This window comes from Scleropages formosus, unplaced genomic scaffold (genome assembly GCF_900964775.1).
Source record: "Scleropages formosus unplaced genomic scaffold, fSclFor1.1, whole genome shotgun sequence".
NCBI classification, from domain to species: Eukaryota; Metazoa; Chordata; class Actinopteri; order Osteoglossiformes; family Osteoglossidae; genus Scleropages; species Scleropages formosus.
In genome coordinates, this window is record NW_021641052.1 from 44,088 (window position 1) to 71,136 (window position 27,049).

The 27,049-nt window shown below is 43.9% G+C and overlaps 1 protein-coding gene across 2 annotated transcripts; it reads left to right on the plus strand.

Moving 5' to 3' along the window:
* The first annotated feature begins 845 nt into the window (after positions 1–845).
* Positions 846–25,978, plus strand: LOC114909801 (serine/threonine-protein kinase Nek6-like). Of its 2 annotated transcripts, XM_029249609.1 has the most exons (11): positions 846–1,034; positions 3,507–3,602; positions 14,642–14,747; positions 18,238–18,378; positions 18,737–18,799; positions 19,108–19,218; positions 19,909–20,017; positions 20,498–20,605; positions 22,051–22,145; positions 25,052–25,165; positions 25,841–25,978. In XM_029249609.1, the coding sequence occupies exons 3-11, from the start codon at positions 14,667–14,669 to the stop codon at positions 25,949–25,951; spliced, it is 933 nt and encodes a 310-aa protein (XP_029105442.1). In that variant the 5' UTR covers positions 846–1,034; positions 3,507–3,602; positions 14,642–14,666; the 3' UTR covers positions 25,952–25,978. The 2 variants fall into 2 exon arrangements, with proteins under 2 accessions (XP_029105442.1, XP_029105441.1); XM_029249608.1 differs by lacking the exon at positions 3,507–3,602.
* Positions 25,979–27,049: the final 1,071 nt, after the last annotated feature.

Consider the following 27,049-nt stretch of genomic DNA (forward strand, 5'->3'; position numbering starts at 1 on the left):
AGTCGCTTTGGAGAAAAGCTTCTGCTAAATAAATAAATGTAAATGAGTAAATAAAATAAGAAAGGAATAAAGTAGGGTGTGTTGTTCAGTAATGCGTCCTGTTGTGAACAATAGAGTAGCTTCTTTATTATTTTCCTTGCTCACATTTGGCAGATATGTTGGCATGTGTTGTATACGTATGTGGTATTTATAGCCTATTCATCTTATACCACAGCCGCTGTGGTGATTAGTGCCAGAAAACAGCCCGTGAAATGTGTTCACACCTAGTTCACACTGTGCGTGTCATTGCTGGAGGGGTTTTTTAAAATGTGAATGTGGTTGAGGCTTGGGTGGTTTTAGTCAGAGCCTGACAGGTTGACCATCCCTCTGCCATCTGTCATCAAGCGTGATGTGTTGGCCTCACACCCTAAATGTTTCTTGAGCCCAGTTGGTCGCTGATGGAGCCCAGACTTGTGACAACGTGACTTTGAACGAGAACTTTATGGTGAGAGTTAAGGTGATTAAACAGGAAGAATCCCTGTATTGTTTAAACCAGGATGATATAATTGATAATTATGAAATTACAGCAAATTGGGGTTCATTTGGAAAGGATCACATTTGGAAAATCACATTTTCACTTTGCATAGCCAAATGGTTTGTTTTTGTATGCATTTACATGTCTGCATAAACTTTGGTGCTTAGGCAAATTCATCATTTCTGTAAAACTAGAACTGAACTGAGGGAGGAAAAGTGAGCGAGTGTGTATGTGTGTCGAGAGAGAGAGAGAGAGAGAGAGAGAGAGAGAGCGAGAGAGAGAGAGAGAGAGTGTGGTATGTGAGTGCAGTCTTTACTGTTAAAATAGAAGTTGCACAAGGCGCACTAATGCAGTTACCATATTTAAACGTTACTCCACAGACCGAACAGCACTTCAGGGATCAAGGTGTTGCTGTCGTTTCATCCAAAAGCTGATCTGAGGACTCATCACAACCGTTCTTTATCTTGTTCTTCTGCCTCTGCTGTGTGACCTGTGGGGAAAGTGGGCTTCTCTGAGTACAGTAAGTACAGAACTCCAGCAAACGCCAGCAAACACGTTTTTAAACGTACCCAACGTATGGACCGCTTTATCTGTGTTGTGTTTTGCACAATACTTTATCTGGAGAAGTCAACATTAAATATTTGAATCCAGTTAGTGGTGTTAAAGATGGGAGTGTAAGGGATCTCAGTCACAACGCCTATGGTATTTATAGACAGAACCACTGACAGAATTAAAGAGCCAAAATCAGATGTTTTTTTATATGACCTCTTAACAAACGTGCAAAATTTTGCTGTCTGCTTCTGGTTGGGTGTGCTAAATTCTGGTTTTAGTGAAGTTGGAGTTGTTGCCTAACTTTAACCCAAACCCTGTTGTTTACTTTCTAATGTTTGCTAATTATCTTTACATCTAGTTTATAATATTTATTCAACAAAAAACTACATTATACAGAGCAGATGATGAACACAGATGTTTTAGGAACTCCAGACATGGCTTTCTATACGTGTTAAGTCTGACAGAGCAATTGTTTCTTCCATGATTTCTGGGTTCAGGTCCAATCTGAACTTGGTGGGATGTCACTCAGTGTTCCAGTTCAAACTGTAGATTGCTTGTTTTAACTTTAGTGGCATGTTTTCATGCACAGAAAATAATCTTTGAATTACCAATACACGTACAGTCTATGCAGTTTGTACAAAAGCTGTAAATCTCTAATAGTAGTTTGGGACATTACAGGTGAGGCTCTGCACTCTGAAAGTTTTTTTCTCAGAAAAAATTTACATGCTGCAGTACAAACGACTTCTTACGCACAGCACTTGAGTCGAAACTTTGTTATAATGGCTTTGTTTAGTTACATTGGCCACATCCCATTTTTAATGCAGCCCTGTCTTGAACAGGTGTTGTTCTTCGAAGTCATGGTTATTAGGCATTACGCTTCTTGAGTCACTGTTCTTTGCCGTCTGTGGCATTGTGGAAAAGCTGTAACTCCTCTGGTCACTCCTTGGACCTTCAGCAGAACATCTGCACCTAGACACACTGCCAAGACATGGATCTAACCCAGCTTTCAGAGAATATTTACATCATCACTGTGGACGTGATTATTATTTGCATTTACACTGTGCTGTTCAGGGATTTCAGCCTCTAATCTGAGTTGAAGTAGTTAAACAGTATTCTGTCAAATAATGCACGCAGCTTCTATATCTGCAGAAAATACATAACATGTACAGTATATGCAGAAGGATCTTCTTCTCTGTACCATTTCATTCACATTGTGTGACCTTCAACAGTTGTATTAATGATGAGATTTTGTCATACATCCAGTGAGATCCAGGCAAACAAGAGAGTTCAAGGATTACGAATATTGATCATCTAGATGCTGAGGACAAGGATATCAGTCACGGGTACCCGCACAATGCTGCATATAGTACTGCCAACTAGGGCTTTCAAATGGGCAAATTAGCTGCGGACAAAAAGAGAAAAACTGAAGTCTAATGAGCGTGTTGACTGAAAACCAATTGTTTTTTTTTTTTTCGCAAACTCTTTTGTTATCATGTTAGATCAAGAAATGAACCACCATGTTTACCGAGCTCTTCTGCAGCAGTTCCCAGGGCTGTAGGGCAGCTTTGGCTTGCTTTGTATTGACTCTTTTCTCCAGTTTGTCACACAGAAAAATTACCCAAATATTACCCATTACCCTTCTCTCAGCTGCACAAAATTACTGAATGTACCCTGTGCACCGAAACTGTGATTTCTGGTTGCATGTCTCTGGTCCACTTTGTTTGGAAAAGACAGAGGCCGCGGGCCAGAAATGCAGCGACATACTCTGCTGAAGTTGAATGAGTTGCATATGATCACATTTGTGGACAGCAGCCAGCAGCATATGCACTGGGTTATTCTGGGTTATCCACCCCGGTGAATGTCATGCAAATACCAAGCCTTTTTTTTTTTTACATTATTTTTACATTATTTTTACATTTAACAGACCTTTGTCCAAATTGACTTCATAGAACTTACAGTTTTACGTTGGAACCATTTACAGATTTGTGCTGTGGCTAATCGAATAATCAGACAGAATGGTGAGATGCAGCAATGGGATTGGTGGTATCAAGGGTACCAAAGGTAGGCTACAGCAACACGTCACCCCCAGTAACCTAAAGGTGCACTCACTGGGTCACGCATTCAGGTGTTTGACTATTGCGGAACTAGCTTCTTCTGAATCAAATTGATTCTCAGGAAATTTGGTAGAAGGGAAAGTTTTTGAAGACAAAGTGCATTTTATCTTTCAAAGCAGAGCCAAGACATCTGGTAGGAAATCGCATTACGCTGGGTATTCCTGTCAAAGCAGAGATACGTTGCTTTCTTGGGCCACTTGCCAACTGCGAGGAATGGGACCCATTAGGGAAGCACAGATTAGAGTGCAAATGCAAAAGCCAACCAAAGAATGTAGGTCACGGACTGCTTTTGATGCAAACAGTTACCATTTTACTGTGTTTTTTAGGACGAGACACTGCTGAGGACTGTCTGGACTTGTGTGAAATACCAAGTAACTTCCTTGTTGTCTGCTGCCTCTGGATTTGTGGAAAGTCCACTTGAGGTACCATTAATTTTACAGTTGAAGCAGCTCAATAAATATTTGATGTCAATTATCTTTAACATTGGTTTTTAAAAATTTATAGCGGCGAGCTTTGTGGAGAGCTGTGGACAGTTGATGTTTGTTATTGACATCGAGTTCTTGAAGTTTGGTGTTCCCCGTTCAATGAAGTTCACTTGCTGAAATTTCACTTTAGCTTTTTGGTTGTATAGAGCTGATGGACCTTACCTGTGGTCCTGGTGGAAGTCACAGTGTTTTCCTCTGATTGTGAGATTGTGACTTCTGATCTACGCTTTGTATGTAACACAGGTAATGTGGATATTACTACACTCATGTACACCCTTTAGTGTTTTCTTTTCTGCTGAATGGTACTTTACCATGTTAAATGTTAAAGCAGGTTGGCAGTGGGCCAGAATGCAGCACAGTAGTTAGAAATGTCACCTGGGCTCAAAGCCCTTCTGCTTGCTGTAGTACCTTTAGCATTGAATGGATGCATTAAAAATGACCCTGCTGTATAAATGGGTAAATCAGTGTAAGTAGCATAGTGTATAACCCCAGCAGTGTAAGCTGCCTTGGAATAGTGAAGAGGACAAATAAATTTAAACTAAATAATTCACTATGGACACTGTATGTCTCAAAGGATTAGATTCAAAAGCAATTTAAAACCATTATGTGGACACTGGCTTCTCAAGTAGCACATTTTATTCACAAATTTTCAAAAAGATGGCCCTTTTCAAATTGTTTTATTATTTTAGGCTATGTGTTCTCTTTTTTCATATCTTTGTCTATGGCAGAGCAAACACAAGCTATGTTTAGGGATGGTAATAAAGTCCATAAAATAAAGTGGTAATCATTGTACTGCAGCTGTATCAGATGGTTTTAAAGAACCTTACCAGTCAATAAATCAAGGGATGTTTGTATTATTTAGCCTTTATTTACATTTATTCATTTACCTGATTCGTTTCTCCAAAGTGACTTACAATGTTAAGCTACTTTCAATTATTCACTTATTTGTACAGCTTCGTAATTTCACTGGAGTTCTTTGGTCAAGGATGTTATAGCTGGAGGTGGGATTTGAACTTTTGATCTTTGGATCAAAAAGCAGCGTCTCTAACCAATACACTAACAATTGCCCCCCAACATTGATTGTGACTGTGGAGTTATGAACAAAACCAGTTACACAGAGCCCCCCAGTCCTACTTGTGTTTTCATCATGAGGTGCCTGAGTATATGCTGTAACATGGTAGACACTCTCCATGTTGTGGCTGGGAGAAGTTTGGTTAGGGGTAGTTGGGAGCAGTGTTAGAGGACAGGATCTGTGAAGTGAGCGCTGATATCTCCAAAAGCCTGTGATTCCTTCTTATAAGCGATGAAGTAGGTGTCGGTCACGGTCACCGCTGTGGTTAATAGTCGTCCCTGCGGTTAAAGGTTACTGACAGTAGGTTTCCTATGAAACTTATACAGGCGTTTAGATGGGCACAGTAGCATTCATTCCGGAAGTTTCTGTTGTTCTTTCCAGAGGCCTCCTGTATGAAACTATAAATACCTGCTCCACAATATGCAGATATGTTATGATAAACTATGATATTTTCCTATTATTTTACAAAACACACATATTTACTTTTTTAGCTGATGCTGTTCTCCAAAGCTGTTTACATTGATTTACATATTTTGTACAGCAGGGTCATTTCTACTGTGTCAATTCAGGGTAAGTACTTTGATGAAAGGTACTACAGCAGAATGTGGGTTCCAGATTCCTCTCCTTCGAGTGCACAATGGCAATACTAACCACTATGGCATCTGCTGCAGAAGGCTTCCATAACCAACAAAGCCCTGGCTGATTAATGAAACCCATCCCCCAAAAGCCAACACACCTTCCTGCCCACAAGTTTCTTGCTCCCCACACTACTGCCTACTTACATCCAGAAACAGCGAGAAGCAGTTCAGTGAGGAATGTTCATAAAAATTTGCCGAAGCGTATGACCCTCATCCTCTCCTAAAGCCCTTCCCTGCTCGCCAGACAGGATATGACTTTGTGTTGCATGCGCGTCTCTGTGCACACGTGTCCGTCTTTGCCAGCTCTACAAATCCTGTTTTGTTACATCACTGAGTCACCGTAGGAAATGCTGGAGGAGTGGCCTGCTCCTTACTAGTGTGTCCTGTGGCCTGGTGGAGTATTGTGAGAAACTGTGGGAACTGCATGCGACCAGTTTACTCAAGTCCGGTCCTACTAACCAGGCCGGAAGCGCTGTTCCTCGGAAATTGATTTTCTAGAAACACACCTGCTTCCTGATGGTGGTGGTGCAGTGGATCAGCAGCCCTGCTGCTGTCTCTTTGAGAAATTTCTAATCTGAATTACTGTGTAAAAGAGTATCGCTACAAGATCCTTTGTGTAAAAGCAGCGGCAAAGAGGCAAAATAATGATAAGCTGAGCATTTTCTCAGTACGCAATCAGGTATTGTACTTTCGTAATGATATAAAAGCAATTCATGTGAGTGAAACTTGAAACGTTTTTGGAATTAACCTCTTTTAATATCGTTAAAATAGTAGATGGCATAGTGGCTTAAAAGGAAAATTTTTTAAAAAATTGTTGACTAAAAATCTTAGGTAAATACCCTTGTCCTCTTCCAAGAAGAACTAAAAGTTAATTGCATCTCTAAAAATACAGCTGTATAAAGACACGATACCTATAGGGCCTGGTCACCAGCATGAGCTCTGTGCTCCTCCACTTCTGCCTGCTTGGTGATTCTACTCACAAGGAGTCCAAAACTGAAAGTTTGTTGGTTCTCAGTTTCAGCCCCAGTGTGGTGGAATAAGCTCCCTCTGTCCCTCAGAGCTGCTGAATCGCTCTTAACATTGAAGAATGGTCTCAAAACCGTCTCTTTTAGAGCCACTTCTCTCCTGACAGCTGCATAAATGAGCCCAACACCATCTGCTATAACTATCTATTTATTTACTGTTTGAATGTCACTTCTATAGGCAGCTAGTCAAGAGTCAAGCTGAGAGGCTTTATTGTCATTTCAACCGTATTCAACAGTATACAGTGAAACTAAACAACGTTCGTCCAGGACCATGGTGCTACATAAAACACAGCAGAGTGACACAGATTACACAGGCTACATTAAGTGCATGTGTTCAAGACTTGTGTAAACAGTGCTAAACATTACAACAATTACTAAAACAAGAGAATAATTTCTAAAACAGGACAATAGTTCCAGTGTCAGTCCTGAGTACTGAGGAGTCAGATGGTTTGGGGGAAGAAAAGGCCCGAATGCTTTGATATCTTTTTTCAGATGGCAGGAGGGTGAAGAGTTTGTGTGAGGGGTGCGTGGGGTTTTCTGTAATGCTGGTGGCTTTACGGATCCAGCGTGTGGTGTAAATGTCCATGATGGAGGGAAGAGAGACCCCGATGATCTTCTCAACTGTCCCCGCTATCTGCTGCAAGGTCTTGCGATCCAAAACAATGCAATTACTAAACCAGGCAGTGATGCAGCTGCTCAGGATGCTCTTGATAGTCACTTTGTAGAATGTGGTGAGGATGGGGTGGGAGATGGGCCTTTCTCAACCTATGCAGAAAGTAGAGATGCTGCTGGGCTTTCTTTGCTATGGAGTTGGTGTTAAGGGACCAGGTGAGGTCCTCCGCCAGATGAACACCAAGGAATTTGGTGCTCTTGACAATCTCCATGGAGGAGCCATTGATGTTCAGTGGAGAGTAGTCGCTCCGTGCTCTCTTGAAGTCAACAACCAACTCTTTTGTTACAAAGGAGGAGCTACTCAAGGGATGTGAACCGGCAACATGGTGGTATCAGACATAGAAGCTGTGCATCAAAAATCTTTATCTGTTGTTGATGCACTTTTGTTACTCTGCGTTGTATACTACTTTGTAGAAAATTGTCTGCTAAATGTGAATGTAGTTATACATTGCCAACTACCTACATGATTACAATGGAAAATTATTTGCAAATAGCTGGTCTTTTTCAAGCATATATTGAGTCATTGTGATGAGATTAACATTTGGATCTTAAGAGACTGTGGGGGGTCAGTGTAACAAAACCTTGCAAATCATCCTAAGGAGAGCAGCTACACACACTCTTCTAGCTTCTCGAGTTCTGCCCCCAGGGCTGTTTCCACAGGCTTGTGACCACGCCCACCTGTCGTCACAAGACCATCAGCACAATAGCGCCATCCCTCTTACCGGCCACAGCGCTGCGTGGGGGTCTTGAAAACATGCCAGTTTCCCTTGAGAAGATCCATGTGGAGATATTACCTGGTTTATTGTGCCTATGCCAGTAAAAATCCACACGCACATGTGCATTTGGTGCAACAGGCTGGGACGAGTAATTACACATGTGCCTGATCGTTCCTTTGTAACCTGTGTTTGCTTTCTGTGCTGTCTGTCCTTTTTTTAGATCGACTGGAAGGTCGTGTTCACACAAGCAAAGTGTTCCCGGGCCGCATTCTTGTACTGTCAGTAAATCTTCTGGACGGGAACATAATTGCTTTAACTATGACAGATATGTTCCCAGCATGCTGAGCGGCAGAGGCTGGCAGGCTTGAAGGTTTTTTTTGGCACTCACCTCTGGCCTGTTTGGAGTCCTTCCCAGGCCTTAGGAGTCACTGCCACTGCCACTGTCATAACCCCCAATCAGGTGTTTGGAGGTGGCATAGTGGTTGAGGGTTTATGAAGTTTTCAAGTTTCTAAATCTCTCCACATTCAGATGGATGGTCTTTGTTCAGGGCTGTAAGAACTTGTCAGGTTCTGGGGCGCCCAAAACATATTAGTACTCAATGGAGATATGCACAAAAAGTGGGTAGACACAGTAGGTGTTTATAAGTAGAGAAGAGTGGAAAATTTTGAGAAACACAAGCAGCGAAAGATCTTTTGGAGAAAGAAAGTTGTGCATCAGTGTGCACTGAAATGCACAGGTAATGCGTTTTGAATAGTGTAAAAATTGTTCAACTGTTCAAACACTTAAACAAAGAGAGGTGTTTCGTAAGCTGCTATGGGCATGGTAATGTAAAGTTTACTTTGGTTTGTGTGCTCTCTCGCAGGTCAGGTAGGAAGTGGAGACGGAATGGGATAAGTATTGATGTAAGCACACCCAAGAGCTGTTGACTCCTTGTACCTGGACAGGTGTGCAAGCTTGGGCTAGTTAGCAGAGTCACCTCCATCAATTAATCATTGACTTACCTCAAGGTCTTGTCTTGGCCCCCATATAGCCTGATAAGACTCACAATTGCAGATCATAGTGCCGCGGTCTTAGTACAGGCTGAGAATGGGCTTTGTGAGGATGGTGTCATGACACTGGTGGTGTCAAAAGTGTGGGACAGTAGGGTAGGAGTGGTTAAGGAACTGGAAGGTGCGAAATCAAAGAGATCCACAGAAATATCCCTACAGTAGACACCGTAAAGCTAATATTCTACTGGTGTGGCACTGACCTTTTATTTGTGTGTTTTATCGGAAATGTACGATGGCAAGAGACGCATCGGCAGTGTGGCTGGGATGCCACCCCCCCCAGGAAGTGACCTGTGATCTGGAGTTCAGAGAGTCTTGGTTGTTTAAGTAAAGCAGTCACTCTCTGCTGCCTCATTTCCTGTGGACTTTGGACGGCTCCCATGTGAAAATATCTGCAAAATCTGAAGGAAAAAATGCACTGGTTGATATGATTGTGTTGTTGCAAATATGGGAAGTGGCAGTGTTTATAAAAGCAGAAAAGTTCAAGGAAAGCATTATTTCTTATCCTTTTATTGTTTGGGACCCAATGGCAGCGAGCCAGCTTGGCCCAAAATTAAACATATTGTTTGTAACATAGAATCAGACCCTCATTAACAACCATAAAACCAGCATTAACTGAAAATTAATGTTGTTCTTACCATATTGTTATTCTTGGTCATCAAGATCAGTGAATGTAGTTTTTTGCACATTGCTTGGTTATTGCTGAGAATAACGATTCGATTTTTTTTTTCTATTTCTATATTAATGTTATTTTCATGTTAAACAGAAGAACTAATTCAACTGAGAATGATTCATGTAATTAACTTGGAAATCTGTTTGTGCTACGAAATTTGGTTAACTGGATAAGGTCAATTTAAGACATTGCAAGTAACTATTTGCACATGCTATTTGTATGTGCAGATTACACATTTTAATTTAAATAGTAAAATCAAAAATGAATGATGAACCTTGGTGCAGCAAGTGGTAGGTAACAAACTAAGTTTGCTTGAGTCACATGTTTACAGCTACGTCTCCTTCTCTTAATGTAATGCATAAATTGTACTTTTGCTGAGATGCACGTCACTTTAGACAAAAGCGTCTGCTAAATGAATAAATGTAAATGTAAACTGATTTCTTACTTTTGTGTCAGTGAGTTTCACAAGTCTTTAGTTAATGCCCAGTGAAAAAGTTCTTGCTTTGATTGGATTACAGTGGAAAGGTGCAGCTCTTTCCTTGGAAGATGTGGGTGAGTGTGAAAAAATTATTCAACAACACAGTTCTATTTTGGAAACTGCGAGAAGTACAATGGTCCCTGAACCCTGCTCTGCGTCTGGCACAAACCACAGGTACTTCAGTACATTCCAAAGGGTTCATTTGAACTGCATAAGCCTCTGCTGAAATATTAAAATTAGAAATTAAATACAATAAACCAGCTAATAACTGGTTTACAACAGTCTAGTGGTGTTGAAATACTGCTTCAGAGGCCCTGCTGTACACAGAAATAACTAAATAATTTTCATTGATTTTTTCCACCTACTAGATTAGTCAGGGAATGTCCCTTTCTCAAAATTTTTTGTTTTTTTTTTTTTTTGTATCAGTCATGAATTTTGTAATTATACTGCCAACATAAGAAAGACAGCGCAAAACACCCCGCTGTACCACACTGTCAGCTAACAGTCATTACTTTGTTAGCTGTACAGTGCTGCATGCTGAGCAATTTTAGTTACATTTTGTAAACAACCAGACAATGAGAGGTTTATCCATCTAAGCGCAGTTTTTGACTTTCAGTTCATGTCAGTTGTTTCCATATCAGTCTTTTCTTTTAACTTCAGATCTCATGCATAACCTCAACATCTGTGCGTATCGGCTCATCTGTGGGCTAGGTGAAAATGCGTAGCGAAACCGAGATTGGTTTGCCGTCAGCCATCGCTGTGGCGAAGCACTGCCTCCATGGAAACGGCTGGCGCAGAATTGTGCCTCACTCAACTCAGGCCCTGAGCTCCGTTGCTGGAGAACCAGAAAACGGCAGCAGATGGTTTCACGCCCAGCTGCATTCACAATCCCCTGACATCCTTCTTAGCTCCCATCAACAGGTTGGTTGCCATGGAGACACTACCACAATTACTATTGCTATCATCATCATTACCATTATCCAGAGTAGCGTAAAGAAGTTTATCGTTTGATAAAATCTCGATATAACTGGAGTGGTTGTGTTTGTTAAAAGTACAAAGGCGAGATCTTTCTGGTCTTATAGTCCCTTTGTGAGCAAGTCAGTGCAAAGAGAGTGTGCAGAAGCTGAATTTGTCAGGGGAAGTACGTGTTTTTGGGAAGCTGAGGCACTATACTCCCAGACTAGGTCCACTTCCTTTGGTAACACCCCTTTCTTTCCAGAGAGAAAGGGATGATAAGAGTCAAGAAGGTGCTTCATTTGACCCAACAGAACTTGTTTGGTCTAGATATACTTGTGGAAATGATGCTGTTACTATACCCCATACTTACAGTCTTTCACTGTAGCCACAGGGGGTGATACCGAGGCATCCAAGTCCAGTAAGTACACATGAACACTGGGGGAAGGGCTGTTGCCAGGTGTCAGAAGTGCAGCACCCTGCATCCATCTTTGGCGTATCAGGCCTGAGACTCTGTAGTAATATACAGTGATATGCATTTCTGTACTGAGAGATCTTAGGTATTACATACCTCTCCTACTTTTGAATATCAGTTCAATTCATTTTTATAAAGCGCTCTTCTCACACAGTGACAAAGAGTGCTGAATAAAGGCATAAGACAAATAAGACAGTGGACTATATACTACAGTAATACATTATTCATTCACTTAGTAAGGCTATAAGTATGCCTACTGCCCACAAAAGAAAGGAACAAAAAACTCCCAACTGAAAGTCAAGGGGGCAGGGGTATGGTGGTGGCACAGTGGGTTTGGCCTGTGCCTGCTCTCTGGTGGGTCTGGGGGTCAAGTCTTGCTTGGGGTGCCTTGCAACGCATTGGTGTCCCATCCTGGGTGTGTTCCCTCCCCCTCCAGCCCTGTGCCCTGTGTTGCTGGGTTAGGCTCCGGTTTGCTGTGACCCGGCTTGGGACAAGTGGCTTCAGACAAGGTGTGTGTGTGTGTGTGTGTGTGTGTGTGAGAAAGTGAAGGGAGGAAAAAAATCTCAGGGGGTCCTAGTGCCAGTGGTTGCCCATACATCCTGGGCATTTTAGATTAAAAAAAGATTTTTAAGTCAATTTACAACAAATAATAACATTGTAGCTGAGTGTTAGCTTGATGTCCCAGTTCACATAGATACGTCTTGTTCACATGGCAGGTGTCTATCAGCTTCAGTCAGCATGGGGGCTGGTATGATGGCCAGCCAGCCTTCTCCAGTCTTATCATAAGTGAATAATGCTCCACAAGAAATAAATTGTTAGTAAATGAAGACTTAAAGAGATTAGACAGGTTAATACAGAGGGGGGGGGAAGCAAAACTAACTGGAATTACACTGCTTAGTTATATGCCAGAGTTAACATGTAAGTCTTTAGCCTGGATTTAAAGGCTAAGACAAACGGGGCATTACTGAGAGTAACTGGTAGACTATTCCAGAGTTTAGGTGCTTTATAGCTAAAGGCACACCCTCCTACTGAGATATTTTTGATTGCAGGACTTTAAGGTAACCCGCATCCAATGACATCGTCTTGGAATATAAGAATCAATAATTTCACAAAGGTAAGATGGAGAGCAATGCCATTTAATGCCTTGTAGGTCAGAAGTGGGATTTTATAATCAACTCTAAGCATAACTGGGAGCCAATGCAGCGATTTAAATACTGGTGTTATATGGTTGTACTTCCTAGTTCGAGTAACAATTCTCGTAGCAGCATTTTGTAGCAACTGTAGCCTGGATACAGTCTGGTACGGACAGTCCGATAATAAAGCATTACAATAGTCCAGCCTACTTGAAACAAAACCACAAACTAGCTTCTCAGCCCTCTTGTCTACATTGAAATTGCCTTAATGTAGCTATAGTTCTCAACTGAAGGAAGCACAACCTAGTCAATGTAACCACATGAGACACAAAAGACAGTTTTCTGTTCAACAAGACACCCTTGTCCTGAACACAATCTTTACGCTTGAAGCTTATGCCATTGGTGGTAAAGACTGGCGTGATTGTGTCAAGAGTTTTGGCATCACCACCCCACAAGTACCTCTGTTTTAGTGACATTCGGAGTTAAAAAAATATTACTCATCCATAATTTTATGTTGATAAAACAATTTGCTAAATACACCACATGTGATGGGTCATCAGGCATAAACAAAACATATAGCTGTGTTTTATTAACGAATGGAAACTCACATTAAGTTTGCAAATAATATCACTCAATGGTAACATAAAGAGTGAGAACAATAATGGACTCAACACAGAGCCCTGAGGCACACCATACTGAACCACAGAAAAGAAAAGACGCAGTTATCAGATTTCAGTACAAATTGTTTACACTTAGATAAATACAAATGGAAGTACTTCAGAACAGTACCCCTTAGTCCAACCAGGTTTTCAAGTCTGTTCAGTAGGATACTATGGTGAACAGTATCAAATGCAGCAATCAAGTCCAGTAACATAACAACAGAGATATTACCAGGATCAGAAGAGATGAGAATATCAACGTGTGTGAGCATCATTTCAGTGCTGTGACCAGGGTGGAAACCAGACCAGTTTTTCAAATATAATATGATGATTAAGATATTTTACAATTTGGGAAGTTACAATCTTTTCTAGCGATAGATCTATAATTACTGGACAGCATCTAATATTATCATCCCCACAACCTCTTACGTTGGCCTGGGCTGAAGTAGGGCATGATGGATGCCCGGATATTCTCTCTTAATTATTTAAAAATGACAAATTTTTCATTAGTAGTAGAAGCAGAATTACGTGGTTTATCTTGGTGTTTACCAGTTAAGTAAGTGATGGTACTAAACAAAAAACGAGGATTATTCTGATTTTTATCAATTAACATAGTTTGGATATAGCATTAAAAAGTGCTTTTCTATATTTTTTAGACAATTGGACCAGGCTACTTAATAAACAATACTGTGGCTCCTTGCATTATGATTGGCCGAGTTACAGATTTTCAACTGTACATTTTTCATTTTTATTTGATTTCAATTGCATTTTCTTCGAGGAGTGCGGTGGCGCAGCGGGTTTGGCTGGGTCCCGCTCTCTGGCGGGTCTGGGGTTTGAGTCCTGCTTGGGGTACCTTGCAATGGACTGGTATCCCGTCCTGGGTGTGTCCCCTCCCCGTCCGGCCTGTTTTGCCGGGTTAGGCTCCAGTTTGCCACGTCCCAACATGGGACAAGTGGCTTCAGACTGTGTGTGTGTGTGTGTGTGTGTAATATTTTTTTTACTTCTCTATATTATAAAATATCTGTCTATGTTTCAGCAAATACAACCTTTGTTTACCCTTCAAATTGCTGGATGGCACTAGAGCAACCAAGCAGAATAGTAGCGTGGAACTCATTCTTCTGGTGTTCCTAAGTGTTCGCAATCAATAACAAGATGATGCAAGCTGATTGTGTCTATGGGATGAATCTTTCAGTGGTCAGCACTGAATACGAGTTTGAGGAAATAAGTGAAGTTAACATTCAGTCAGTGTTTCCTCCTCCAGTAGTAGATTAAAATCTATGTTAAATACCAGGTTGGTTTGAAGAGATGTGTTCACTGGGAACCAGAGACGAGCTTGTGTACTCCATAGGTGAGGCATGTGCATCAGAGCACTGTTTTTATTAAACTGGCCAGTTGTAAATTGAAAAAGGGTGTGACTCCTTCTTTCCTTCTCAGTAGCGAGAGGTCCTGGAATGTCACCATGGAGGGATGGGGCAGCCATCAGCATCACAATGCCATAGATCAGAACAAAGTCAACAAGTTGCCTGGACAGGAAGGCCAGGTAAGAACTGTCTGCTGTCACTGTTTCACATCATCTCCACGGTCATCAAAAGCATACTGTTGGCATCATGCATGATTGAAAAGCTGTTGCTCATGAGTCTGAATAAACTTCATAAACTCTGAGCTACATTTCATCTAAGAAGCAGATGCCAGAATATATCACCACAATGTCTGTCATTGCTGCAGGTGTTGGCCAAGTTTCAACAAGGAAGTGTCACTTTGTTTTTGATTCTTACACAATGTTTGTTTGGTAATAGCTGAAACAACAGGTGTTGTTAAAGTTCAAGAGCAGACTACAGAGCATATGAGGAATTCACATTGTAAACTCTACTCCTTTACCAGGAATTATATCTGTTTGTGCCGGTAACCATTTTGGCAGAATGAAAGAATAAATTCCGAGGGCGGTGGGGGAGAGGGGTGTGCAACCAATGGCATTCCTGTGAACTTGTGAATGACAGCTGTCTCAGCCAATCAAACCGAAGTGTTTGAAAATGCCCATTAAAAGCTAAATCTTGGAATGGCAATCTGTGGTTTCACCCGCATTTTGAAACTCAGTTAACTAGAGACAAGAGTTGGTGATAAAGCAGACTTAGCTTTCTAACTCATTAACCCATTAAAATCACTGCTGATGAGTTACAAACAAAACATGTCCAACGGTGTCTGACAGAACATTACTACAAACATTTTTATGAGAGCTCTAATGATGTAGAAATCAAGAATAATTTGCCCTTTTTTGGGCCTGACTCTGGTAGACCTTACCTGAGCAGTGCTAATGTTAAGTGAGGCCTATTACTATATGAGGGGTGCGGTGGCGCAGTGGGTTGGACCACAGTCCTGCTCTCCCGTGGGTCTGGGGTTCGAGTCCCGCTTGGGGTGCCTTGTGACGGACTGGCGTCCCGTCCTGGGTGTGTCCCCTCCCCCTCTGGCCTTACGCCCTGTGTTACCGGGTAGGCTCCGTGACCCCGTATGGGATGAGCGGTTCTGAAAATGTGTGTGTGTGTGTGTGTGTATTACTATATGGTCAGTATGATGAATTAGCTGCTGATTGGAATATGTGCTCCTCCTGTACGTCTCTCGTTTGTTTCTCTCTGTCCCGCCATCTTATGTTGAACCCTCGACACATCTTATATTTACATTTAAATTTACATTTAAGCATTTGGCAGACACTTTTCTGCAAGGTGACATACACAAGTAAACAGAAGTTCATCACACAACAGACAGAGGGCTTACAGACATACACATGCTTATTGAAGCACAGCTTGTCTGTTCAATATATTTGATCTGTTTGCATGCATATTCCAGTAACTGCATGCTGAAGTGACACACAAATAGGAAAATAGGCAGGTAAAAGTAGCAGGTGGTGAGGGACTAACGAGGGTTTCAGGAGCTCAAGAGGGAAATGGATTCAAAGGAGATGAGCTTTGATACCTTTCTTGAATGCTTGACAAGATTCAGCAGTTCTGAGGGACAGAGGGAGCTCATTCCACCACACTGGGGACAAACCTGAGAACCGATAGGCTTTTAGATTTGGGCTTTGTGGATGAGACCAGCAAGTGGGCAAAGAGAAAAGAGCACAGAGCTCTTGCTAGGGTTTAGGGAGTGATCAGGTAATGTAGGTATCAGGATGCATTAACTGGTGGCCTTTGAATTTTGGGCCCTGAACAAGAGCCATGAAATCTGGGGAGCTACAGAAAGTCAGTGGAGAGAGACAATATGGGAATGCTTCTGCTGGTCGAACCCAGCTTATGCGGCAGCAGTTCTTAAACAGTGTCTTAAACTCAGGGTCACAGTTGGTGACCCCGAGGGACTGGTCTCTGTTATGTCACTCATTCCTGTGGAACTGCCTTTCAGCCGCGTCGCATTTGCACTCCTTGAAAATTGTTCGCTAACAATAAGCGACTGTTTGACCCATCATTAGTCACTGCTGAGTACAACTGTGCTGTTGTGGAGCCCAGGAAATGACGGTGATGCATGCATTTCGGATATTCAGAGTACATTGGAACTATAACCATTGTGCATCCAGAATAAACTCGTGCCCCTTTGCGCAAGTCCGTCTCACGTGTCCTGATGTTGATCTCAACAAAAAGCCATTCAGACCCTCATTTTTTCCTCATGACGTTCTGGCAGGAAGTGGCAGAGGTTCCTAGAGAGTAGCCCAGGAACGTTTGGAAAGTGATCAGCATGTGACTGTGCGCTTGCTTTTGTATGTGTGCTTGTGTATGTGTGTATGAGGTGAGGCTGTCAGCACCTGACCTTTTGCTCAAGCAGACCCCCGAGCCTTTTGCTTTCGCGGCGGCGCGGCACTCGACTGGAGATACGCACAAAGGTCGCAGTCAATCTCGCGGGGCATGGCTCCGCCGTTCCAACCTGACGAGAGGATGTCCGACCAGCCGCTGACTGACACGCGCTCGACTGCCGGGCCGGCTGGTGATTTGCTTTCTCCGCTGCTGTCTGTTTGACATGCCTATGTGGCCACGGAAAATTGTTTGTACCAAGGTGCACTGAAGTTGCTCACAAAAGGGGCTGAACTGCCAGAGGACCTTTTTCATATATGGAGGACACACATTCCAGACGCAAATACAACTCAGGTGTCAGAAATAAAAAAAGAACAAGATAATGGTTTGACAGAGGGCAGCGTGAGGGCATGTCAGCATCTATATTTGGAAAAATAGCAACACTGCTTTCTGAGTTTCTGTTCAAAATGAAGTGTTTACATTTATTCACATAGCTGATGCTTTTCTCCAAAGCGACCTACCATAATTTACTCATTCATACAGCATATAGAGTAACTTTATTGGAGCAGTTAAGTGTAAATACATTTTTCAAAGGCACTACAGGAGCAACCTTCAGGCCCAAAGGCAGCAGCTCTAACATCTACGCTACTGGAATATTATTATGTACTATGATATATTAATATATACACACACACACACACACACACACACACATCTTCTGAAACCGCTCATCCCATACGGGGTTGCGGAGAGCCGGAGCCTAACCCGGCAACACAGGGTGTAAGGCTGGAGGAGGAGGGAACACACCCTGGACGGGACGCCAATCCATCACAAGGGACCCCAAGCGAGACTTGAATCCCAGACCCATCGGAGAGCAGGATCCGGTCCAACCCACTGCACCACCGCACCCACCTGATATATTAATAATAATATAATATTATATAACATTTAATTATATTAATATATGTTATAATGTGGAAATATTAAATGAGTACTAATAAGAATGGTGCTCCACATCTTTGGAAGCACACATTCTTGCAAGTAAAAAAAATCTTCGAGGTGCAAAATTCCAACTCCTGCTGCTGTACCCCTGAGCAAGGTACCTATCCAGAACTGCGCTAGTAGAAATTATCCTGCTGTCTAAATATGTAAATCATTGTTTTTGCTCTGGAGAGAAGTATCAGCTAAATGAATAAAGTTGTAAGTTGAGTAAGTTCTTTGTAAATTTGACCTCCTTCCTTTTGCCCGCCCACACAGAGGAACATCCCCGCATACCAGTTGTACAGCGTGCTGGCCAATTATCGGATCGAGAAGAAGATTGGCCGGGGCCAGTTCAGCGAGGTGTATAAGGCTACCTACCTGCTCGATGGGAAGCAGGTGGCGCTGAAGAAAGTCCAGGTGAGCCAGCACAGGGTAGCTGGCAGGGCACAGCACCGGGTGGAGCTTCGGACTCGGGGAAAGAAACTGGTTTCAAGGTGGAATCAGGGCTTTGCTCAGACAAACCACCTGAAAAAGGGATCCTTAAAATGCAAAAATAGTGAAAATTGTCAGCACCTCCCATAATACCTGAAAATCTAAAACAATAACCTGAAGATATGCATAAAATACGAATCTATTCTATCCAGGTAGACTATGTGAAGTAAGAGGTGACCAAATGACGCAGAGATATTTTTCGGCATGTAGTTATTTTGCCTGAAGTGACAGAACTGTATGTCTTTCTGATTAAAATTGTGTGCGTTTTAATATTGTTTTATAGATATTTGAAATGATGGATGCCAAAGCACGTCAGGACTGTATTAAAGAGATCGATCTCCTTAAGGTGAGTAAGAGGGTGATGAGAGATTGTTTTGACCGTGCGTTTGGCTTACTTTACCGCACGTGCCCCTACTGTCACAACACACACTCAGAGATATGCATATCTGCCTACCCGTGGCTGGAGACACACACATGCATACATTTATCTAGTGAATGAGCTGGTAGCAGTCTGATACTGAACCCTGTAGAAGAGTATGGTTACACTAACAACAGCGGCAAGGACAGTTATGGAGTTTAGGAGAAGGACTTAGCTGCTGACCTCCTTCCGATGTAACATTCATTTACTGTATGACTTTGGTGTGTGTCATGCAGCAACTGAACCACCCCAACGTGATCAAGTACCTGGACTCCTTCATCGAGAACAATGAGTTGATCATCGTGCTGGAGCTTGCTGACGCTGGCGACTTATCGCAGATGATCAAGGTCAGAAGGCAGTCAGGAGGGGGTGGGATGGGGGCTGCTTGGTGGCAATGGACCTGTATTTTACATAAATACAAATATTTTTTAAAACGGGACCCGGATTTTACACGGCTGTATGATTTTGTTGGTCATTTTTGCTTATTTTGCGTTACGGCTTATTTTCCAAGTTTTTAATCTTCATTTTGTTTTCCTGTTGTGTACATGCTTTAATATACTGATTCTTTCATATTTTTATTTTATACTGGGGTGATCTCATGGTTCTGCATTAATTTTTTGTGCTCATTTACAAATGTAAGTCCGAAACAGCTGTCTGCTTGGGGCATGATATACATACGTTTAAAGGGTTTTTAATGAAAGAAAGAATATAAGCACCAATGGATTTATGGATTAAACAGGCCTCAGCGGTTCATTTGAAAGATAACTGTTAATTATGAGCCATATTTATCAAACAGTGTCAAAACTCGTTAGGTGGCATTTTCTAATGGCTGCTAATTAGCAGCACAAACAGCGGCACGGAGAGGGTTAAATGGAAATGCTGAGATGAGATGCTCCTCTGATGTTTGGCACCATTTCCTTGCCGCTCGCTGGGGGGTTGACACGGGACCGGGGTGCCGGGACACGGTGGGTGGAGGCTGGGGGGGATTTTGCGGCGAAATTGCACTCATCTTTTATTCATTGGCCCTCCTCACGCAGTATTTTAAAAAGAACAAGCGACTCATCCCTGAGAGGACGATATGGAAGTACTTCGTGCAGCTGTGCAGCGCCCTGGAGCATATGCACTCCCGCAGAGTGATGCACCGAGGTAAACATCCTTGCTCCGGCTTCCTCTGTCTTCTCTGCCCACTTTGTTTCCCGCTGCTTTCCCGGCCGTTTCGAACCCTTTCCTGCCCGGCGGTTGAGCTTTTCTCTCATCCTCTTCTGCGAAGCGACCACAACTGCCCTGCCCCCTCGCAATGATGTACCTGGTTATACAGCTCGGTTTTTACTGTGTCAGTTTTCGCTGCGTCAAGTAAATCCCTTGATCAAGTGTACTACTGCTGGAGCGAACCCCAGTTCTTCAGAACTGCTGGTTTCTTAACGTAACTTAACTTTGTTTTCTGGTCGATGACAAGAAAAGCCAAACGGAGGTTGTGCCATGAGCTGAGGATTGAGATCTAACAAGTGCGTGAGGCAGCATGGCCAGCGTCCCTGCTGAAGCTGTGGGGGAACACTCAGACGGGGGATTAACAGAGCTGCACTGACACCCCCTTCCTCACTCTCCATACATTTGCCCCCTTTACAGACATCAAACCTGCCAACATGTTCATCACAGCCACAGGGCAGGTGAAACTGGGCGACCTGGGCCTGGGCCGCTTCTTCAGCTCCAAGACCACGGCAGCACACTCCTTGGGTAAGATCCCCCGTCGTCCTGCTCTACACAGAAACACAGATGTGGCTGGAATAGATTTTTATTAACCCCGTTAGACTAGGGGGGTGATGCTGTTACACTCTACAATGCATTGTGTGTGCATTCTAGCTTTTTGCCTACGTTCTACACTGAACATGATTATTTTTACCATTCTCCCAGAAATGCTTTGGGTGCTGACGGCTCTTGTCCGTTCAACTGATCACTGCGTAGGAAGAGCGCTCCATAAAAAATAAATTGAATTGAATTGAAGTCCTCCGCATAAAAATGAAACCACACCTCTGAACAGATCACACTTTTAATATGTATGGTAACTATAATAAATCCACAAGATATTTCAAAGACAGCTAATTAAATGGCTGGGACGTTTGGAGTACAGAGTCTTTTGCCCAGGTGACCTTGAAAGCAGAGGACGGCTTGTAGAGCTGGAACAATTAGAGCTACTGGTGCCTTCGGTAATTAACTGTACAGCTGTACGCCCTTCACCATGTTACTGGAGCTCGTCGTTCAAAGGGTGCTGCTGACACACATTGGACTGAAGTGGACTCGGGTTTGGGCATTTGAGCAGAAATAAAGAATTATGATGTTCACTGTACACAACCCTCTCAAGCAGGGTATAACATTTGGAGGTGTTCACAATTATTATCACAAATTATTTACAACTGGGGGGATGCAGGGGTGCAGCAGGTTTGGCCAGGGCCTGCTCTCTGGTGGGTATGGGGTTCAAGTCCTGCTTGGGGTGCCTTGTGGCAGACTGGCATCCCAACTTGGGTGTGTCCCCTCCCCCTCCAGCCTTGCGCCCTGTGTTGCCAGGTTAGGCTCCGGCTCCCTGTGACCCTGGCCAGGACGCCAGTCCATCACAAGGCATCCCAAGCAGGACACGAACCCCAGACCCACCAAAGAGCAGGCCCTGGCCAAACCTGCTGCGCCACCATGCCACTGCACCCCGCCTTTAGGACAAGCGGTTTCAGACTGTGTGTGTGTGTGTGTGCTTTGACCAAAGCTACTACAGCAGGAGGGGCATCCACACCTTACAAGGAGTTCACTATAATCAGTGTGCTACCTACTTCTTGTGTTGAACTTCTGTCAAAAATTAAAGGAGAGTTATTTGTTTAATTCCTGTTGTGTATCTCACCTGAATAAACCTGAGTTTGGAAAAAATTAAAAAGACCCGACATGTAATACTAAAGCCAAGCAACAGCGCTGGACCTTTCAACAACAATCTCGATCAACTTTGCAGCAGAGGGCAGTCAGCAAGTTAAAGGCATTAATATTGTTGTTTTATGTCTGTGTTTCTGATTTCCTCAAAAAATGCTTTTACTGCACTTCATGGCCACCTACCAAGAAAAAAAGAGCATGCGTACTAAGATGAATTTGACTGACTGAGTGACTGACAGCCGGAGTAAAACCACTTGCTCTTTGTGTCTCAGTGGGAACGCCGTACTACATGTCCCCCGAGAGGATCCACGAGACTGGGTACAACTTCAAATCTGACATCTGGTCCCTGGGGTGCCTGCTGTATGAGGTAGGCCCCACCTCCTCCCTCGCAAAGATACAACTCTACAACTTGCTGGAAAATCAAACACATCCCTAGGAGAGAGTAAAATGCTTACAACTATTATGTGCCGGATATAAAGAATACGTCTGAGGTATGTCAGCCATAACTGCAGTTTCATTCCCGTTCCTGTGGATTGTTCATCTGGATTCAGTTACGCAAACATGACGCCTTGCATGTAGAGAAAGGGAATGAGCATTGAATGCATGAGTGAATGGGTGTGTGTGTGTGAGAGTGTGCGAGTGAGAGACTGCCTTTTGGTGGAATGGTGTCCTGTCCGAGGTGCAGCCCGCGTCACATCCCATGCTTCTGGGATAGGCTTGGTTACTGAGGATGGATGAGTAGAGAATCTTGTTTTCTGGGTTCCTTTAGATGTTGAGCAACTTCGACATACGCAGAGAAGAATTAGTCCCATCAGAAACAGAAACTGAGAGTAACCAGGAACAGAAAGAGGGAGACAGAGAAGGCACAAATATGCCCTAATTAGCCTGCAAGACGTGTCACTTGCGGTGGACGCTGAAGACGGGGGCAGCTGGCGGAATAGTGGTTAGAGCTGCTGCCTTTGGATCCAAATGTTGTAGGTTGAAATCCCACCTCCAACTATAGTATACCTGAGCGAGGTACTTACTCTAAATTGCTCCAGTAAAATGACCCAGCTGTAGAAATGGATAAATATGGTAATTGTAAGTTGCTTTGGAGAAAACACATATTATCTGAAACTGCTTGTCCCATGTGGGGTCACAGGGAGCTAGAGCCAAACCCAGCAACACAGGGCAAAAGGCTGGAGGGGGAGGGGACACACCCAGGATGGGATGCCAGTCTGTTGCAAGGCACCCCAAGCAGGACTTGAACCCCAGACCCCCCAGAGAGCAGGACCTGGTCCAACCCACTGCACCACCACACCCCCATTGCTTTGGAGAAAAGCATCAGCTAAATTAATAAATGCAAGACAGTCGACCTACCAATTAGAAGCCCATGATAGAGTGGATCTGCTCCACCAGGGTGTCCATGTGTATGTAAAATGTAAATATCCAGTACTGAAACGGTAACCAAATCCAGCAAGGGAGCAGCTGCCAGTCTCTTTGCTCCACGTCTCATCTTTAGATCGTGCCTCAGGCAACGCTTGCTCAACACACGCTGGACCGGGCCGGCGAAACAGGAAAAACAGCTGGAGCGAGTCGAGCAGACCGCGTGTATGCTGGTGCCTCCCTGTCACCCACACACCATTTTCAACACCACCCTGTGCACACGGTGGGTCACCTCATTCCTCTTAGGCACAGAGGTGAGACATTCTCAGAAACCATGAGCATTCACACACTGGCACACACACGGTTTAGCAAGTTCACCAACCGATGCTGTAATACAGATGAACCGACGGTCCACTTGGTCGGCCCTCGCTGGCAGCTGGGAATTGGGGAGTACGGCGGATGGCAGAGATGCGACAAGGAATGCGTGGTCAGACACTGATCAGTCGAGCACTGTTCGTCAGAGAGCCCCGAACTTTCACCTCTGACCCGACAAATACTATCCTTGTCACGAAGGTCGGACAGCGTTCGGCTACAAGTACAGATTCCACACATTACGGCTTCCAGCGTGAAAATAACGCACGCGGACGAGAAGCCGAGAGGAGAATGGGGCCCCTGTCATTTCCCAGAATCCCGCACACTTTCACTAGATTCCTCAGCTCCGCAGATCCTCCATTCTCTCAATGAAGCATTTTGTTTGTGGCCGGCCCCTCGCTCTTTTACAGCAGCACACAGTAAACTCCTTCTCTCAGAAGATAATCTCTGTCTCTGAAGAGCTTTTGTATCCACAAGCTGGATGTAAGAGGAGGACCATTATTCACGAGCGCTTCCTCGGGCGCTCTGGGGCACGGGTGAAGCGGCTGGCGCAAAGCGAGATGTTAGGCCACAGGTGAAGAGTTTGCGTTGGTGCAGACGCTGAGGTGTGCAGGTGAAAGGTGAGATAAGCCGGTCAACATTCATTTTCCAAACCGTCCTTGAGACTGAAAGCGGGAGTCTTTGTGGTGCACGTGGGTCAGCTTGTCGGTTAACAGCCGAAAGAGAACAGATGCTGACGTGCATTGGGAACCGCGTGCGTTTCTGTGCACGAGTGGTCACAAGCCTGCGGTGTTCAGCCAGATGCAAATATGAGCTCACACAGTGACACAACTTATCGACTAACTGAAACCTATCTGACATAATTTGATCTCTCGCTACACCCCAGCAAGAGCTCTATGCTCTTCTGGTTGCTTAGCAGTCGCACTCACCATGGGTCCAAAATCCAAAGTCTCTCGGTTCTCAGTTATGACCCCAGTGTGGTGGAACGAGCTCCCTCTGTGCCTCAGAGCTGCTGAATCCCTCCCAGTATTCAAGTTTCAAACCTATCTCTTTCAGAGCCAGTTCTCTGCTGATCTCTCGACAGCTACATGAATGAGTCTAACACCATCTGCTATGATTATGTATTTGCTATTTGAATGTCACTTCTAGAGGCAGCAACTTGAGGGATGTGAACCAGGAACATGGTAGTATCAGATACATAAGCTGCTCTAAGTCGTACACTGCTTTGGAGAAAACAGTCTCAGATGAATAAATGTAAATGTAATCTAAATTCATGAAAACTTTTTACTTCAATCAGATTCTGTTATCTGAGATAACTTTGTTCTCTGCAGATGTTTAGTTTTGGATCAGATCTTGTCAGATATGATTAGCAATCAAAGCCCACCCCGAAGCTTGAAGCGGTCACGTAACGACATTGGGGTCTTATGTGGTAGATTTAGGTGCAGCAGGTGACTGGTTTGAAACTGCTGGTGGTAAGGATCCAGTGCACCCTGGTACCTCAGTTCATCTCCTGGATCTTGCTCTCCCTTTCTGCAGATGGCTGCTCTCCAGAGCCCCTTCTATGGCGATAAGATGAACCTGCTGTCGCTGTGCCGTAAGATCGAGCAGTGTGACTATCCCCCGCTGCCAAGCGACCACTACTCCGACAAGGTAGAGTGTCCCCGAGGTCATGAACCTTCACAAGTGTCCCACAGCTGTCCCGCAGGGTCTTGGTCTAGGAAGGGAAGCCTCAGTATAGTACGATATAGGATCCCTTGGGGTTCCTAGTCCTTTGCTGATCTGTAGCTCGGCACAAACGGTCGGTGCACTAAAGGTACCCCAATCAGAATACGTTGACAGGCGGATGCAGAAAACTTCCCCAGAAGTGCCTTTCATCAGGAGTCAAAATGAGGACCAGCGCCTTTGGTGGGCTGGATGCCTTCCTCGATTCAACATGATTGCTTGAACAATGGCTGGAGGCACCTAATGGCGAGGTCCTTTCCACGCGGGGCATGAAATCGGACAGGAGGAGACGTGATGTTAACCAATTAGAATTAAAGACCGCGATGGCGTTGTCTGCTCTTTCTGCATTTTCGTGAGTGAGTCACATTTTCAGACAAACGGTGTAGAGAGAGGGTTGGCGTAGAATTAGAGAAAAGCTCAGTGGAAGTCTAGAGCAGGGGCTGTGGGCATCCGGAGTAGAGATGGGCTCGATGGAAATGAAGCACGAGGGAGAAAAGGTTTGAATGGAGACCGTCCACATGGAACTTCAGGGCAGGCGCATGGATGCTACGATTGGACACAGGTTCGATGGAGATTTGGTAAACATACTTCCGTTGTCTGCAGCTGAGGGAGCTGGTGGGCATGTGCATCAACCCCAACCCGGACCAGAGGCCCGACATCGTCTTCGTTCACCAAGTCGCCAAGCAGATGCAGCTGTGGACTTCCAGTTCCTGAGCGCTCCCTTGGGGACCATGCATGCACACAAGCTGCGTTTCATTTCTGGAGACCATTTATCACCCAGGACGGGTGTCGTGGTGGAGCTGGGAGAACTCCACCTCCGGGATTGGCAGTTGTACACCACTTTGCTCTTTTTTGCCTCTGTTTTATAGACAGTTTTTGCAGACTTTTTTTTTTACATTTTATTTAAGAAGTTACTTGGTTACTACTAAATAAATAATGGTATCGATTGCAGTGAGTGGTCGAGTAGCATAAAGGGGTGGGAGTTTAGCCTTCACTGGTGACGCAAGGGCGTGGAACAGCAGCTGGTGACAATGTGACTATAAAATGTGACGTAAAGGGCCCGTCTCGGAGTTCTGCGCTCCAAACCACCGTTTTGTCCTCTCAATGTGAACAGCTCCTCGAGATTAACGCTGGTCCTGCGTCCTTCAACACCGCGCCATGAGCCGAAAGCATTGCTGTGCTGTATCTCTTACGTCAAAAAACTCTGAGGACTCAAATCTGTTCCGAAGATCTAACACATTTAAAGCCAACATTAGACTGACAGTTATGTTCAGTGTATCGTTTGCATTTAAAGGTAATTTGAGTTCTTTCAAGTCACACTTCTCATTATTAGGAACTTTACCTGCCCGATTTTTGACTCCGTTACAGCAGTTTTTTTTCATCGTGAACTTGCTTGTCTCCACTCGGCTAGAAATGTGGGGACTGAGCTTTCAGCAGATCAAACAGCGATCTTAAAAAAGCTGCTTTGAGCAAATTACCTTTATATTAAAACCAGTCAGCGCCACGTAACAACTGACAGGAATGTATGAGCAAAAAGACTCACTGATGCTGCGAGCGCTTTAATCACTTCCAGAGACATATATACTGTGTGTGTGTGTGTGTGTATATATTTTGCATTTTATTTTGGATGGCTGTGGTGTAGAGCTTTAGCCTCCGCTTCTCTCGAATACCTCATGACACTAAAAGAAGTTTGAACATGTGGCGAAATCCTAAAAAAAAAAAAAAAAAGAGTGGTTTGGAGCGCAGCCTCTGGGCATGAAGACAACCTCGATGATGATTTTCTTGCTAAGAGTACAATTTACTGTGATTTTT